The sequence below is a fragment of the Nomascus leucogenys genome, chromosome 22a (genome assembly GCF_006542625.1).
Source record: "Nomascus leucogenys isolate Asia chromosome 22a, Asia_NLE_v1, whole genome shotgun sequence".
NCBI classification, from domain to species: Eukaryota; Metazoa; Chordata; class Mammalia; order Primates; family Hylobatidae; genus Nomascus; species Nomascus leucogenys.
This window is the reverse complement of record NC_044402.1, coordinates 103,609,214-103,624,405: the sequence shown is the minus strand read 5'-3', so window position 1 is coordinate 103,624,405 and position 15,192 is coordinate 103,609,214. Positions and strand designations below refer to the sequence as shown.

General features: G+C 40.4%; 1 protein-coding gene across 1 annotated transcript in view; it reads right to left on the bottom strand.

Annotated features, from left to right (window-relative positions):
- Positions 1-15,192, bottom strand: part of NBEAL1 (neurobeachin like 1) — a 207,371-nt gene that overhangs the window by 64,359 nt on the left and 127,820 nt on the right. Inside the window, exons 30-34 of the mRNA XM_030803003.1 lie at positions 14,987-15,140; positions 14,555-14,683; positions 8,424-8,729; positions 8,173-8,322; positions 1,484-1,641 (exon numbers count right to left, since the gene is read on the bottom strand). Of these exons, the coding sequence (XP_030658863.1) occupies positions 1,484-1,641; positions 8,173-8,322; positions 8,424-8,729; positions 14,555-14,683; positions 14,987-15,140 (897 nt within the window). The remainder of the gene's footprint in view (positions 1-1,483; positions 1,642-8,172; positions 8,323-8,423; positions 8,730-14,554; positions 14,684-14,986; positions 15,141-15,192) is intronic.

The window sequence follows — 15,192 nt, the reverse complement described above, 5'->3', positions numbered from 1 at the left end:
CAAAAAAATAAAAACAACAACAAAATAGATTCAACTGGACTTCGTTAAAATTAAAAACTTTCCTATATCAAAAGGGCTGCTATTAATAAAGTGAAAAGGCAATCTACATATCTGAAAACCATATATATGATCAGGGTCTATCTATTATTCAGTATATATAAATATATAAATATATATATATATATATATATATATATATATACACTCTTACAATTCAACAAAAAAAATCAAACAATCTAAAAATGGGCAAAGGACTTGAGCAGATATTTCTTCAAAGAAGTTGTAAAAACGACCAACAAGCACGTGAAAAGATGCTAGACATCATTAATCATTAGGAAATGGAACATGAAATCATAAAATACCACTTTACCCTCACTAGGAGGGTCATAATAAAAAATCAGGAAATGACAAGTTTTGGTAAGAATGCGGAAAAATTGGAACTCTCACACATTGCTAGTGAAAATATAAAATGATGCAGCTGCTGTGGAAATCAGTCTGGCAGTTCCTTAGTAAATTAAACACAGAATTATCACACAACCCAGTAATTCCATTCATAGTTTATAGTCAAGAGAATTAAAAATAAGTGTTCAAACACTTGTACACAAATGTTCCCAGCAGCATTATTCAAATTAGCCAAAAAGTGGAAAACAATCCAAATGCCCATCAACTGTTGACTAGATAAAGAAAAGAGGATATATCCTTATAAGGGAATACCATTCAGCCACAGAAAGGAACAAAGTACTGATACATGCTACTACATAATGAAAACATTATGCTAAGTGAAAGATGGCAGACACAAAAAGTCACATATTGTATGATTCCATTTATATGAAATAACCAGAACAGGCAATAAATACAGTCAGAAAGCTGATTAGTGGTTGCTAGGGGGTGGGACAGAGGATAATAAGGAGTGACTTTTTAATAGGTACAGCATTTCTTTTTTAGGTGATAAAAATGTTATGAAGTTAGACAGTGGTGATGATTATACAACATTATGAATATACTCAGTGCCAGTGAACTGTACATTTTAAAATGGTTAAAAGGATAAATTTTATGTACATTTTACCACATTTTAAAAAGGCCTGTATAAAAAAAAGATAACATAATTAAGCAAAACAGAAGTGACTGAGGATCAGTTAAGTGAACTGTAAAATATTCAAACATACAACAGCATTAGCCCTAGCTCAAAGAGGTGGTATCAGAAAGACAGAAGTAAATTGGTTTAACACTCTCTAAGAGTCTAAAGTCCAATAAACTTCTTATCAAAGGGTCAAAGGAAGGCAAATAACTGTATGATAAAAAACAATACAACCTCGAATCATTCCAGACCTATAATTCACAAAAAGACAATAAATAAGATTAAAAGCACCCTTTTATAAATTGAACATTTAAGAAATTGGAGTGAAAGGGGGCATTTGCTCAAAAATTTCTAGACCAGAGTACTAAGGAAAAAAGAGTACTTAATAAAATTATATCCTCTTACCTTTTAGCCCAAGGTCCCCTTTCACATGTAAGATACAGCTGTATTGCTTTCCAGCGTCTAAGAGTGGCTAACTGTTGACTGCTAAGTTGTTTAAGCATATTATTATACCTCAGGTTCTCTTGGCGTGCTTTTCGATTAAATGGCTCCACAAACAGCTCCTGAAAGAAACAATAAAAAATAAGATCATTGACTCATATATTTACAGGTATATTTACATTTTAATTCCATAATTTAAAATTTTTGACCAATAATATCTTGCATTATGAGAAAGAAGCTAGTAACCAATAAGCTTTTCTTATTCCATTAGAATCATTTTCTTTGATGAAGTATGACACAATTTTACCTATAATCTATTTCTATTTTTTAAAACTTAAAAAGAAAAACCAACCAACAATAAACACTTGAAGAACTTCAGAAATGGAAAGTGCCTTAACACAGAACTTTTAAACTCAAGATAATTAACCTCCTACTTACTGTCAAGTAAAATAATTTTCCTCTGGGATCTTTTGATTTATAAGGCATCTAAAATGAGACTCAAGAGGAAAGAAAGTAGAAATTGTATACTACCAAGACATAACTTTAATCTGTGAAATTAATGCTTATAGGTTTCAAAGAAACAAACTGAAGACTGGCTTATCTAACTCATATCAATATTCATCTATTAGAAACTAAAATGACAGCATTAATTTGTTTCAAACAAACCAGCACTGAATTACATTAAAAAGAACAGTTAAAATTTTAAACAGTTCCTTCCTTCCTCCCTCCCTCCCTCCCTTCCTTCCTTCCTCGCTTTCTTCTTTTCTTCTTTCTTTTCTTCCCTCTGTGGCCCAGGCTGGAGTACACTCGGCTCACTGCAGGCTCCGGTGATTCTCCTGCCCTGGCCTGCGGGCTGCCTGGGATTGCCGGCGCGCGCCACCACCCCTCCCTCGTTTTTCTCCTTTGGCTGGAGGCGCGGTTTCGCCATGTCGGCCAGGCTGGTCTCCAGCTCCTGACCTCGAATGGTCTGCCCGCCTCGGCCTCCCGAGGTGCTGGGACTGCAGACAGAGGCTTGCTCACTCGGTGCTCGGTGTTGCAGGGGCTGAAGTGCGGTGGCGTGGTCTTGGCTCGCTGCAGCCTCCGCCTCCCAGCCGCCTGCCTTGGCCTCCCAGGGTGCTGGGATTGCAGCCTCTGCCCGGCCGCCGCCCCGTCTGGGAGGTGGGGAGCATCTCTGCCTGGCCGCCCATCGTCTGGGTTGTGAGGAGCTCCTCTGCCCGGCCGCCCCGTCTGGGAGGTGAGGGGTGCCTCTGCCCAGCCGCCACCCCGTCTAGGAAGTGAGGAACGTCTCTGCCTGGCCGCCCATCGTCTGGGATGTGAGGAGCGACTCTGCCCAGCCGCCACCCCGTCTGGGAAGTGAGGAGAGCCTCTGCCCGGCCGCCCCGTCTGGGAAGAAGTGAGGAGCCCCTCTGCCCGGCCGCCCCGTCTGGGATGTGAGGAGCGCCTCTGCCCGGCCGCCCCGCCTGGGAAGTGAGGAGCGCCTCTGCGCGGCCGCCCCGTCTGGGAAGTGAGGAGCGCCTCTGCCCGGCCGCCCCTTCTGGGATGTGAGGAGCGCCTCTGCCCGGCCGCCCCTTCTGGGATGTGAGGAGCGCCTCTGCCCGGCCGCCCCGTCTGGGAAGTGAGAAGCGCCTCTGCCCGGCCGCCCAGTCTGGGAAGTGAGGAGCGCCTCTGCCCCACCACGCATCGTCTGGGATGTGAGGAACGCCTCTGCCCGGCCGCCCCGTCCGGGAAGTGAGGAGCCCCTCTGCCCAGCCTCCACCCCGTCTAGGAAGTGAGGAGCATCTCTGCCCGGCCGCCCCGTCTGGGAAGAAGTGAGGAGCGCCTCTGCCCGGCCGCCCCATCTGGGAAGAAGTGAGGAGCGCCTCTGCCCGGCCGCCCCGTCCGGGAAGTGAGGAGCGCCTCTGCCCGGCCGCCCCTTCTGGGAGGTGAGGAGCGCCTCTGCCCGGCCGCCCCTTCTGGGAGGTGAGGAGCGCCTCTGCGTGGCCGCCCCTTCTGGGATGTGAGGACCGCCTCTGCCCGGCCGCCCCGTCTGGGAAGAGAGGAGCCCCTCTGCCCGGCCGCCCCGTCCGGGAAGAAGTGAGGAGCGCCTCTGCCCCGCCATCCATTGTCTGGGATGTGAGGAGCGCCTCTGCCCGGCCGCCCCGTCCGGGAAGAAGTGAGGAGCGCCTCTGCCTGGCCGCCCCATCTGGGAAGTGAGGAGCGCCTCTGCCCGGCCGCCCCGTCTGGGAAGTGAGGAGCGCCTCTGCCCGGCCGCCCCGTCTGGGAAGTGAGGAGCGCCTCTGCCCGGCCGCCCCTTCTGGGATGTGAGGAATGCCTCTGCCCGGCTCCCCCATCTGGGAAGTGAGGAGCGCCTCTGCCCAGCTGCCCCGTCTGGGAAGTGAGGAGCACCTCTGCCTGGCCACCCATCATCTGGGATGTGAGGAGCGCCTCTGCCCCGCCGCCACCCCATCTAGGAAGTGAGGAGCATCTCTGTCCGGCCGCCCCGTCTGGGAAGTGGGGAGCACCTCTGCCTGGCCGCCCCGTCTGGGAAGTGGGGAGCACCTCTGCCTGGCTGCCCCGTCTGGGATGTGGGGAGCGCCTCTGCCCGGCTGCCTCGTCTGGGAGGTCTACCACAGAGGCCAGAAGCAATGTGGGGGCTGGACGTGGTGGCTCACCCCTGTAGTCCCAGTACTCTGGGAGGCTGAGGCGGGTTGATCACTTGAGGCTAGGAGTTCGAGACCAGCCTGGCCAACATGGCGAAACATATGAAAAATACAACTGACAAACCAACCAACCAACCAACCAAGCGACAACAAAACAGGTCTACCCTGGAGTCGTAGTCTAATTTTTTCTATTTTCCTCCCTTTCTGATCCTTTATCCCACTTTCTTTTTCTTCCTCTTCCTTCTCCTTCTTCTTTGTCAAATAGAGGATTGAGTTATTATCATTGATCCATACAAAGTCCCTCTCTCATTTATTTTCTTTAATTCCCACCCCCCATTTCTATTCCCCGTCTTCCCATGGGCAACCTTCCTAATATGTTTGATATGCATCTTTTTGTTTGTATGTACTTTTAGGAAATGTTTATTGTTTTGTGTGCAAAAAAAAAATTAAAAAAAAATTTTAAACAGTTTTAGAGAGGTACTACAGCAATGTGTGGTTAAAAATACATGCCTTGGAGTTAGACCTGGATACAAATCTTAGCTTTTCTGAGCTAATTTTCTTATCTAACTTTATCTTTAGCTTAGTTGTTTCTCTTAGCTAATTCTCTGAGGCTCAGTGTCCTCTCATGTGTAAAATGAGGTTAACAATAAGTGTCATAATAAAGATGAACATTTAAAGTACTTAATATAGTGCTAGAAAAATAGCAAGTTCTCAATAACTTGTGGTTGTTGTTGTTATTATAATTGTTATTGTTAACTATTATTAGACTTAGTAGGAAATCAGTTGTTTTGGAATACAATGTTACTAAATATTTTAAACAGATCATTGCTGAGAAAACTGAGGAAGTCATGACAGCTCCATGGCAATTAAACATCAGTTCCACAGTTTTGAGGTTCAATAATATCAGGATATTCTTAAATTAGGTATTTCTAGAAAACCTAAAGGTAAAGTTATAGGGAAAGTGTTGATGAGAATACAAACTGGTAGAACTTCTCTCAGGGAAATATAACGGTATTTATCATAAGCACTACATACTAGTAATTCCACTTATCCTAGGGAAATCGTCTTGGATAGCCACAAAAATATAACTATAGGGATGTTCAATACTATTTGTAATAAAGAAAAAAACTAGTAAATGAGTCTATCAATGGGAAATACATTTAAATGTACTAATATATAAAACAATGGAATACTTTGCAGCCTGGCATGGGAAGATGTTTATAATATATTTTAAGTTAAGAAAGGAACAACGTTCTCATTTTGGCTTAACCAAATATATACACCTTAAAATTACTTAAGACTATTGAGTCGGCCGGGCGCGGTGGCTCAAGCCTGTAATCCCAGCACTTTGGGAGGCCGAGGCGGGCGGATCATGAGGTCAGGAGATCGAGACCATCTTGGCTAACACGGTGAAACCCCGTCTCTACTAAAAATACAAAAAATTAGCCGGGCGTGTTGGCGGGCACCTGTAGTCCCAGCTACTCGGGAGGCTGAGGCAGGAGAACGGCGTGAACCCGGGAGGCGGAGCTTGCAGTGAGCAGAGAGCACGCCACTGCACTCCAGCCTGGGCGACAGAGCGAGACTCCGTCTCAAAAAAAAAAAGACTATTGAGTCTTCCAGTTCATGAATACCGTGTCTATCTGTATTTATTTAGGTCTTCTTTAATTTGTTTCGTGTTTTTTATTTTTTGGCATATATACAGCAGATGCTGTACATATTTTGTTAGATTGATACCTAAGCATTTTATTATTTTTAGAGCTATTGTAAAAGTATTTTTAGAAAATCTGTTTCTCATTCATTATTCATTGCTAGTGAACAGAAATATGATTAAATTTTGTGTATTTTATGTCCTGCAGCCTTGCTAACCTTGCTTATTTATAGTAATTTATTGGTGTAATAGAGCCCTTAAGACTTCCTACACAGAGAATCATGTTCTTTAGATAGTTTTATTTCTTCCTTCCCAATGTGAATGCTTTTTTATATAGTTTTTCTATTCTTACTATATTTACTAAGATTTGTGGTACAACAGTAACTAAGAGTGGTGAGAATGAATATCCCTGCCTAGTTTCCTATCTTAGGGAAAAGTACTCAGGTTTTCGCCTCTGAATATGAAGCTAGTGGTAGGATTTTTGTAAAGGTTTAAGTACTTCCCTTCTATTCCTAGTTTGCTGAGCTCTGATTACAAATGGATGTTTAATTTTTTCAAGCACTTTTTCTGCATTTACTGATATGATAATGTAGTTTTTCTTGTTAAGACTACTAATGCGGTTCAGTATATTAACTAATCTTCAAATATTGAACTAGCCCTGCATCCTGAGGATAAATTCCACTTTGTTGTGTCATATATTATTATTACCATTATCATTGTTGTTCTTGAGACTGAGTCTTGCTGCTCATCTACACTGGAGTGCAGTGGTGGGATCATGGCTCACTAAAGCTTTGACCTCCTATACTCAAGTGTTCCTCCCACATCAGCCTCCTCAGTAGCTGGGACTACAGGTGTGTACCACCACACCCAGCTAATTTTTTAATTTTTCTGTAGAAATGGAGTCTCCCTACGTTACTGAGGCTGGTCTCGAACTCCTCGCCTAAAATGATCCTCCCACCTTGGCCTCCCAAAGTGCTGGGATTACAGGCATAAGCCTCTGTGCTTGATCTAATGTATTATTTTTAAAATATATTGCTAGATTTGTTTTGTAGCTATGTTCCTGACAGATACTGGTCTGTAGTTTTCTTGTACTATTTTTCTATGATTTCACTATGAAGGTAATATTACCCTCATCAAATGAGCTAGAAATGTTCCTACTTCTCTATTTTTGAAGAGACTGAGAAAGTGGCATAATTTCTCCATTAAATCTGTGGTAGAATTTGCCAGTGAAACCATCTGGGCCTGAAGTTTTCCCTTTACGAAGGTTTTTAACTATAAATTATATTTCTTTAATAAATATAGGACTTTTCAGGTTATATACTTATTCTTGAACTAGTTCTGGAAATTTGTGTCTGTCAAAAAATTGATCCATTTCATTTAAGTTGTCATATTTATGTGCATAGGGTGGTTTGTAGTAGTCCTTTATTACAATGTTGATGTCCGTGGAGTCAGTGGTGATACTGCCTCTTTCTTTCCTGGTATAAATAATTTTTCACATCATTCTCTCTCTCTTTTTTTTTTTTTTTTTTTTGCTTTGTCAATCTTGTTAGAAGTTTATCAGTTTTACTGATATTTTGAAGAATTGGACCTTGGTTTCATTGATTTTCTCTATTATTTTTCTGATTTCAATTTCATTTACTTCTGTTTTTATCTTTATTCATTCCTTACTTTTGCTTATAAGGATATGGATTAATTTTGTTTCTGTTTTCCTTTTTATTTATTTATTTTTTTTGAGATGGAGTCTCACTCTGTTGCCCAGGCTGGAGTGCAGTGGCATGATCTCCGCTCACTGCAACCTCCGCCTCCCAGGTTCAAGCAATCCTTCAGCCCCAGCCCCCCTAGTAGCTGGGATTACAGGCATGCGCCACCATGCCCAGCTAATTTTTGTATTTTTAGTAGAGATGGGGTTTCGCCATGTTGGCCAGGCTGGTCTCGAACTCCTGATCTCAGGTGATCCATCCATCTCGGCCTCCCAAAGTGTGGGGATTACAGGTGTAAGCCACCTCACTCGGGCATTTCTCTAGTTTCTTAAGGTAGAAACTTAAAATTTGATGCCTTCTTTTCTAATATAAACATTATGTCCTGTAAATTTCCCTCTAAGTGATGGTATGTATCCAGCCTCCTTAGGGGGATCTATTAACATACTGTCAGCTTAATAAACTTTTTACATAATCACTATATAGAACATTTTACTATTAATTGATCTTGTTACTGATTAGCTGTTTTTCTTCTAATTCTAAGATAATTTTTAGACAAATAATAGAAATACTGCTTGTTTTAAAATTTGGGGCCTGTATTACTCTTCATCAATATTAAACGCCTAAAATCAACAAGAAAAAGTAGATATTAAAACATTTACTTTTTACCTGAAATTTGAGCTTGCTTTCCCCTCCTTCCCGGTCTCGTTTATGCATATTGACCATTAAAGCTTCATAACAATCCTTCCAATAAAGTGCCATGTTCTCATGACCATCGTAAAATGTATGAGTTTCATACTGCTTCATATAAGGTACAATCTTACCAAAAAAAAAAGATACATAAAATTTAATATATGACTTCACCTCTATAAAAATGGTAAATTAGCAGAAAAATCTCGATCAAAAAAGATAAAACTTACATATTTTTCAATGTAAACTTGCCATTCATTTGAATTACAATATTCTTGAAAATCTTCAAAAAATGACGAACTACCATTGGTAAAAGGTAAAGAAGGTAGGTGCAAGTTCATGAAGAGAAGCTCATAAATTTTGGAAACCAGGGTACGAACAAGGGGAATCAGAAACGAGTAGATTTCAGTCTGTTCCTTGATTGATTGACTTAGAACATGTTCCAGCTTCCCTAAAATGTAACATGCTTCATCCTGATTTTCAATCACTTTGGTCTGAAGAAGGGTATTTAGCTTAGCTGATGCCATTGCACAAACCTGGAGGAAAATAGTTTAGATGAGAAAGAGCAGACTAAAGCAAACATTTAGTGAAAGCACAAGTTCTGCCTGGCTCTGTGGATTCAGAATTTTTATATAACTGTCAAGAACTGTGAAAGGTCTCAGATGTTACTTTGCCTCCAAGCTAAAGGGTTAGCTGTACAGTTTCACAGGTATTGGCAGAAGACACAAGACTCCTGAGTCAGAGACCAAGATCTACAGCAATAGCAGTAGCCAGAGTATCAGCATTTGCACGGTTTTCTCAAAGTGCAATTTCCACAGTGAGAGATGAAGAGGACTAGATGATGTCTGCACATGTAGACACATTTTAGGAGAGAAACAACCAGTATAAAGAGAACCCAAATCTTTTTTTTTTTTTTTTTTTTTTTGAGATGGAGTCTCACACTGTTGCCCAGGTTGGAGTGCAATGGCGTGATCTCAGCTCACGGCAACCTCTGCCTCCTGGGTTCAAGCGATTCTCCTGCCTCAGCCTCCCAAGTAGCTGGGATTATAGGTGCCCGCCACCATGCCCGGCTAATTTTTTGTATTTTTAGTAGAGACAGGGTTTCACTATGTTGGCCAGGCTGGTCTTGAACTCCTGACCTCATGATCCACCCGCCTTGGCCTCTCAAAGTCCTGGGATTACAGGCGTGAGCCACTGTGTCCAGCAAAGGGAACCCAAATCTTTTATACTGGGCAGCAAACTTGTCTGATTTTGCTATGGAGGGAGACATTATCTTTATTATACTGGATAGCAAACAAATCTTCCCTTTTCTCTGGAGGAAGACATAACCTCTATCTTCCAAAGTTGCTCATATGAACAACCTCAAAAATCTAGTTCATAACAAAGGCAGCCAGAGTCACTACTCAAGATATATAGAAACACAAGAGACCCATGGAGAACTGTCTACCAACAATGGCTGTAGGAAAAAGCACTCTCTTTCTCTGGATATGAAAGAAGTAGCATACAGCCCTAATTGCTATTGGCAGCTGTTTTGTGTCCGTAAGGGAAGCCAGCTTAACACAAGGTGACAGATGATAGAGAGTGGTGCTGTGAGAACAGCAAATAAATGGAACTGGAGCCCTGACTGAATCCTGCTTAAACTCATCTTAACTATGAAATTCTCAATTATATGAGCAAAAAAATCTTCTTAACTAAGTCAGTTTGGCTTGATGTTCCTGTTGTTTGAAATCAAAAGTACTTTGATACATAAAGAACAGGTATATAGGAGTCCAAGTCCTTGATCAGAAACCGAACTACCCTTAAAATTCCCGAGGAATATACATAGTCAGGGCACAAGCCCAGACAAAGAAATACTGTATACTACTACTAAGCTTTGGCCTTAATCCCCAATGAGGAAAGGTAAATTAGATCACTAGGGGTTTCCTTTTTCCTTGGCTACAGAAAGATCCAAGTCTTAAAATTAAAGCAGGAAAAATGATATATTGTGTCTCCTTCTCCCTTAACCCTATATCCTCACTTGGATCTACATTACTTCCCAAATAAATAAAAGAAAAGAAAAGAAAAAAGTATTAGAACCTGAAACCACTTCAAGAATGTATCTGTGCCAAAAGCTGGTCTGGGCTGTACACACAGGTCTTTGCAGGATAAGGCAACAAGAGACTTCAGGTACTCTTTCCATGTAAATCTTAGCAATGTAAACAGCATTAGAGGAAACAATCTCTAACATGACTCAAAGCTCTGTCTTCTCTACCCTGCTCATATTTTCCCCCAACCCATTCCTCTTACCACCTTTTAGTTTTTGAATCTGACTAAAGGAACTGAATTCCAATAGAGTCCAATAAATTAAAGAAAAAAAAGTCATACAATCCCTGCATCCGGGAAGTACCAATGTTAATATTGTGGGCTTTTCTTTGGTATGTGTTTAAGAAAATACTATTTACATAAAAAGTTAAATACCCAATGTTTTGCTTTTAACTTAATGTCATGAAATTAAATAAACACTAAGCTTACACATTTATTTAAAAGTACCAAGGTACTTTTAATGAATATAAGATAATTTACTTGACTACTGCTTTAATTTTGGATACTGACATATCACATACATATATTGCTTTCTTTTCCCTCATTATAGTCTTGCACTAGGGTCACCTGAGGAATTACAAAAAATACTGATGCCCAGGCTGGGCACGGTGGCACAGGCCTGTAATCCTAGCACTTTGGGAGGCTGAGGTGGGCGGTTCACCTGAGGTCAGGAGTTTGAGACCAGCCTGGCCAGCATGGCGAAACGCCATCTCTACTAAAAATACAAAAATTAGCTAGGAGAGGTGGCACATGCCTATAATCCCAGCTACTTGGGAGGCAGAGACCTGAGAATCACTTGAACCCAGGAGGCAGAGGTTGCAGTGAGCCGAGACTGTGCCACTGCACTCCACCCTGGGTGAAAGAGCAAGACTCTGTCTCAAAAACAAACAAACAAAAATACTCATGCCCTAGTCTCACCCCGTTCTGAATTAATTACTATGGGTGATGCCCTACATAGGTATTTTTAGAATGCTCCTCTAGGTGATTTAATGTGCAGCCAGGGATGGGAATCATTGGCTGAGCTAAGTCAACAGGGGGAGTAGGGAACCAGGCTAACTGGAGACACTATATACATCTAAATGAATCAACAACCATGCAGTCCTATTTTTGAAAGAAGCTGGGAAATCTTGGTTTTTATGTAAAATTTTTAATACTTAAATACTGGCAATTGATTAACATGTATGAGCCAAATAAAACAAGTTTGCAGGCAGCTCTATTATAACCCCTATACAGAAAGAGGTTCCTGTTCTAGCCTTTAATGTGTACAATCTCAGGGAAATATATTTTTACTTCTGAGAGAATAAAATTACACAATAGGCTAGAGAGAAATGTTTTAGGTCACTAACTACTAGTAGACAGAATCAGTCTTATCTGGGCCGGGTGCGGTGGCTCACACCTGTAATTCCAGAACTTTGGGAGGATGAGGCGGGCGGATCACATGAGGTCAGGAGTTTGAAACCAGCCTTGCCAACATGGTGAAACCCCATCTCTACTAAAAATACAAAAATTAGCCATGCGTGGTGGCACATGCCTGTAGTCCCAACTACTTGGGAGGCTGAGGCTAGGGAATTGCTTGAGCCTGGGAGGTGGAGAGATTGCAGTGAGCCAAGGTTGTGTCACTGTACTACAGCCTGGGTGATAGAGCTAGACTCCGTCTGAAAAATAATAATAATAATAATAGTCTGTCTTATCTGTAGGTGCTGTGCTTGTTCACTTATTTATTTAATGAGTACTTATAAAGCCCTTATTATGGAATGGGCACTGAATACTTTATTGTGAACCAAATAAATACACATTTTGTTTAGGAAAATTTCATCAAATTAAAAAACACTGAGGGTAAACTACAAATGGAAGAAAAAAAAGTCCTAACATCTAAAATAAAGAACTACCTGGCATGCTAACTGCAACTACTTTAACAGTCATTAGGCTAAAATTAATGAAAAAGCCAAAAAGGCTATCCTCATTCTACTTCTAGGTTGAAAAAAAAAAAAAAAAGAATACCATAATGAACATCTATGTGTATAAAGGTGGTTCTGTATTTTATTTTAATTAATTTATTTATTTATTTTGAGACAGAGTCTTACTCTGTTGCCCATGCTGGACTACAGTGGCACGATCTCGGCTCACTGCAACCTCCAACTCCTGGGTTCAAGCGATTCTCATGCCTCATCCTCCCAAAATGGGGTTTCGTTATGATGGCCAGGCTTGTTTCAAACTGCTGCCGTCAAGTGAATCCACCCACCTTGCCCTGCCAAAGAGCTGGGATTATAGGCGTGAGATACTGCGCCTAGCCAGTTTCATATTTTAGATTATTACTTTAGAATTAGTTTCAGAGTAGAATTACTAGACAAAGAGTATAATCTTTTTTTTAAAGTTCTTAGTTAATATATTTAAAAATTGCATTTAAGTCTGTATAATTCAAAATTCCACCATCTGTGTACTTTAATGCCCATATACTTGTTTAGCTTTTCCATATTTTCCAAGTTTTCTACAATTGAGTATGTGTTACTTTTAGCATGAAAGGAAAAAAAACCCTATTAGTAACATAGGGAAATGAGTTTTATATAATAGTAAGAAAAAGAAAAAATACAAAATCATCCAAATACATGACATCTGAAAAAGATATATCCATAGAACAAGAAAGAAGTAATGTACTAAAATGCTAATAGTTATTTTCTCTTACGTTATGCTGAATTATTTATTTTTTCCTCTATGCTTTTGTGTATTTTCTTTCTTTTTTTTTTTTTTTGACAGAGTTTCGCTCTTGTTGCCCAGGCTGGAGTGAAATGGCATGATCTCAGCTCACCACAACCTCTGCCTCCCAGGTTCAAGTGATTCTCCTACCTCAGCATCCCAAATAGCTAGAATTACAGGCATGCGCCACCGCACCCGGCTAACTTTTTTGTATTTTTAGTAGAGACGGGGTTTCTCCATGTTGGTCAGGCTGGTCTCAAACTTCGGACCTCAGGTCATCCGCCCGCCTCGGCCTCCCAAAGTACTGGGATTACAGGCATGAGCCACCACGCCCAGCCGCTTTTGTGTATTTTCTACAATGAGTATGTGTTACTTTTACAATGAAAAATAAGTATCTATTAAAAAATAGAATTACTTCTCTACGGCATTCACAATAATATAAATAAATAAAAATAAAAAATAGAATCATCAGACTATACTCTTTTTTAAAAATAGAGTGACCGGGGGCAGTGGCTCACACCTGTAATCCCAGCACTTTGGCAGATCACATGAGGTCAGGAGTTTGAGACCAGCATGTCAAACATGGTGAAACTCTGTCTCTACTAAAAACACACAAAAATGTGCCAGGCATGGTGGCAGGCACCTGTAGTCCCAGCTATTTTGGAGGCTGAGGAACAACAATCACTTGAACCTGGGAGGTGGAGGTTACAGTGAGCCGAGAGCCACTGCACTCCAGCCTAGGAGACACAGAGAGACTCTGTCTCAAAAAAAAAAAAAAAAAAAAGGTGGGGGTGGGTAACCTGTTGTCAGAATTTTAACCTCTCCATGTTCTTATTAATATTATATCTAGTTTATGTAAATCAGAAGCCAGCCACACCCCAACCTCCCTGCACCAAATACAAAAATGGAAACATCAAAATAAAATAAAAAGGGCCAGGTAAATAGCTGTGAAAATCTTATCATGACTAATCTAACCCAGGTTCTCACAAGTACCCCATGTAAGTAGAAAAGTGAGACTAAAATTCACGTCAAACTTTTTCAGCCTTTTCCATTTTAAATTTAAAACAGAAATAATAAATACTCCTTGTGACCAATATTTATATCTAAAACCTAGCACAATGCCTAGTACTTTGCAGGTTACTTAGTGTGTGATAAATAAAAAAATATGAGATAGAATGTAAAATTGTGAATTAGTAAAATAGCAGAAAAAATTTAAAAGGAATAATTTAAAAAATAATTTTTCTAAAAAACTCAAGCCCTAAACTGCACATACATAAAGTCTATACAGGCTACCTAGCACCTGAGTAGTTACACTGAATACAGATGATACGAGCAATGTTTCTAATATCAGCTATGTATAAATCCTGTAAAAGGAAGCCTTAAAATTATATACAGTTATTCATATCAGGAACAAATAACAAATTAACTGCCTCTCCAGCTCCTCAAAACTCCAAATGAAATCATGGATACTTTTAGAACTAATGAAAAACTTAAAATACCAAAAAGACATTTTAATTGGCTTGTTACATAAATAATACCTATGCTGCATGCAAGCACAGAAAATAATATAAAAGAATGGACAAACCTGCAAATTACCCCTTCCAATGAATCCTAGAAGCAACTGGATCTGAATTTGAGAGAGTTTTACCCATATTGGACTTTCAGAATAGCAGACTGACAGACAGTCAAAGAGCAGCATCATATCCTCTAAAAGCTATCACAAAGGAAAAAAATTGAGAAATAAAAACATTGAGTTTTTCTATTTACTGATGATCAATTTTCCCCAACATTAATACATACCACAAATATTTCAAAAACTAGTCCAATGTTCAGTTGACAAAAGCCAAAAGAATCATCCTAGTAATAGCTAACAAAATCTGTGACTATTCATCACATCTTATCCTTGTTTATTGAATCTGATTAAGCATTAACACTCTAAAAAGAGGGGGTGTAAAATTTTTCTTTGAATAAAGTTCTTAACTACCCAAAATATAATTTTAAAGAGATATTACTGCACCTTCTCGGTCCACATGTTTGAATTAACTAGTCCCTCTGACTGAAGAAAGTCCTGTATGATCAGCACTAGTCGGAAGGCGTTTTCGGCAGTTACTGGATTAGTTTTTGCTTCTCTGTTTTCTGAGACTGCCCATTCTAACATCTTTTGTAGCAAACTAAATGGAAAACAAAGTCCTCTTAAAACCATTGTGAGCTTAAAAAAATAGG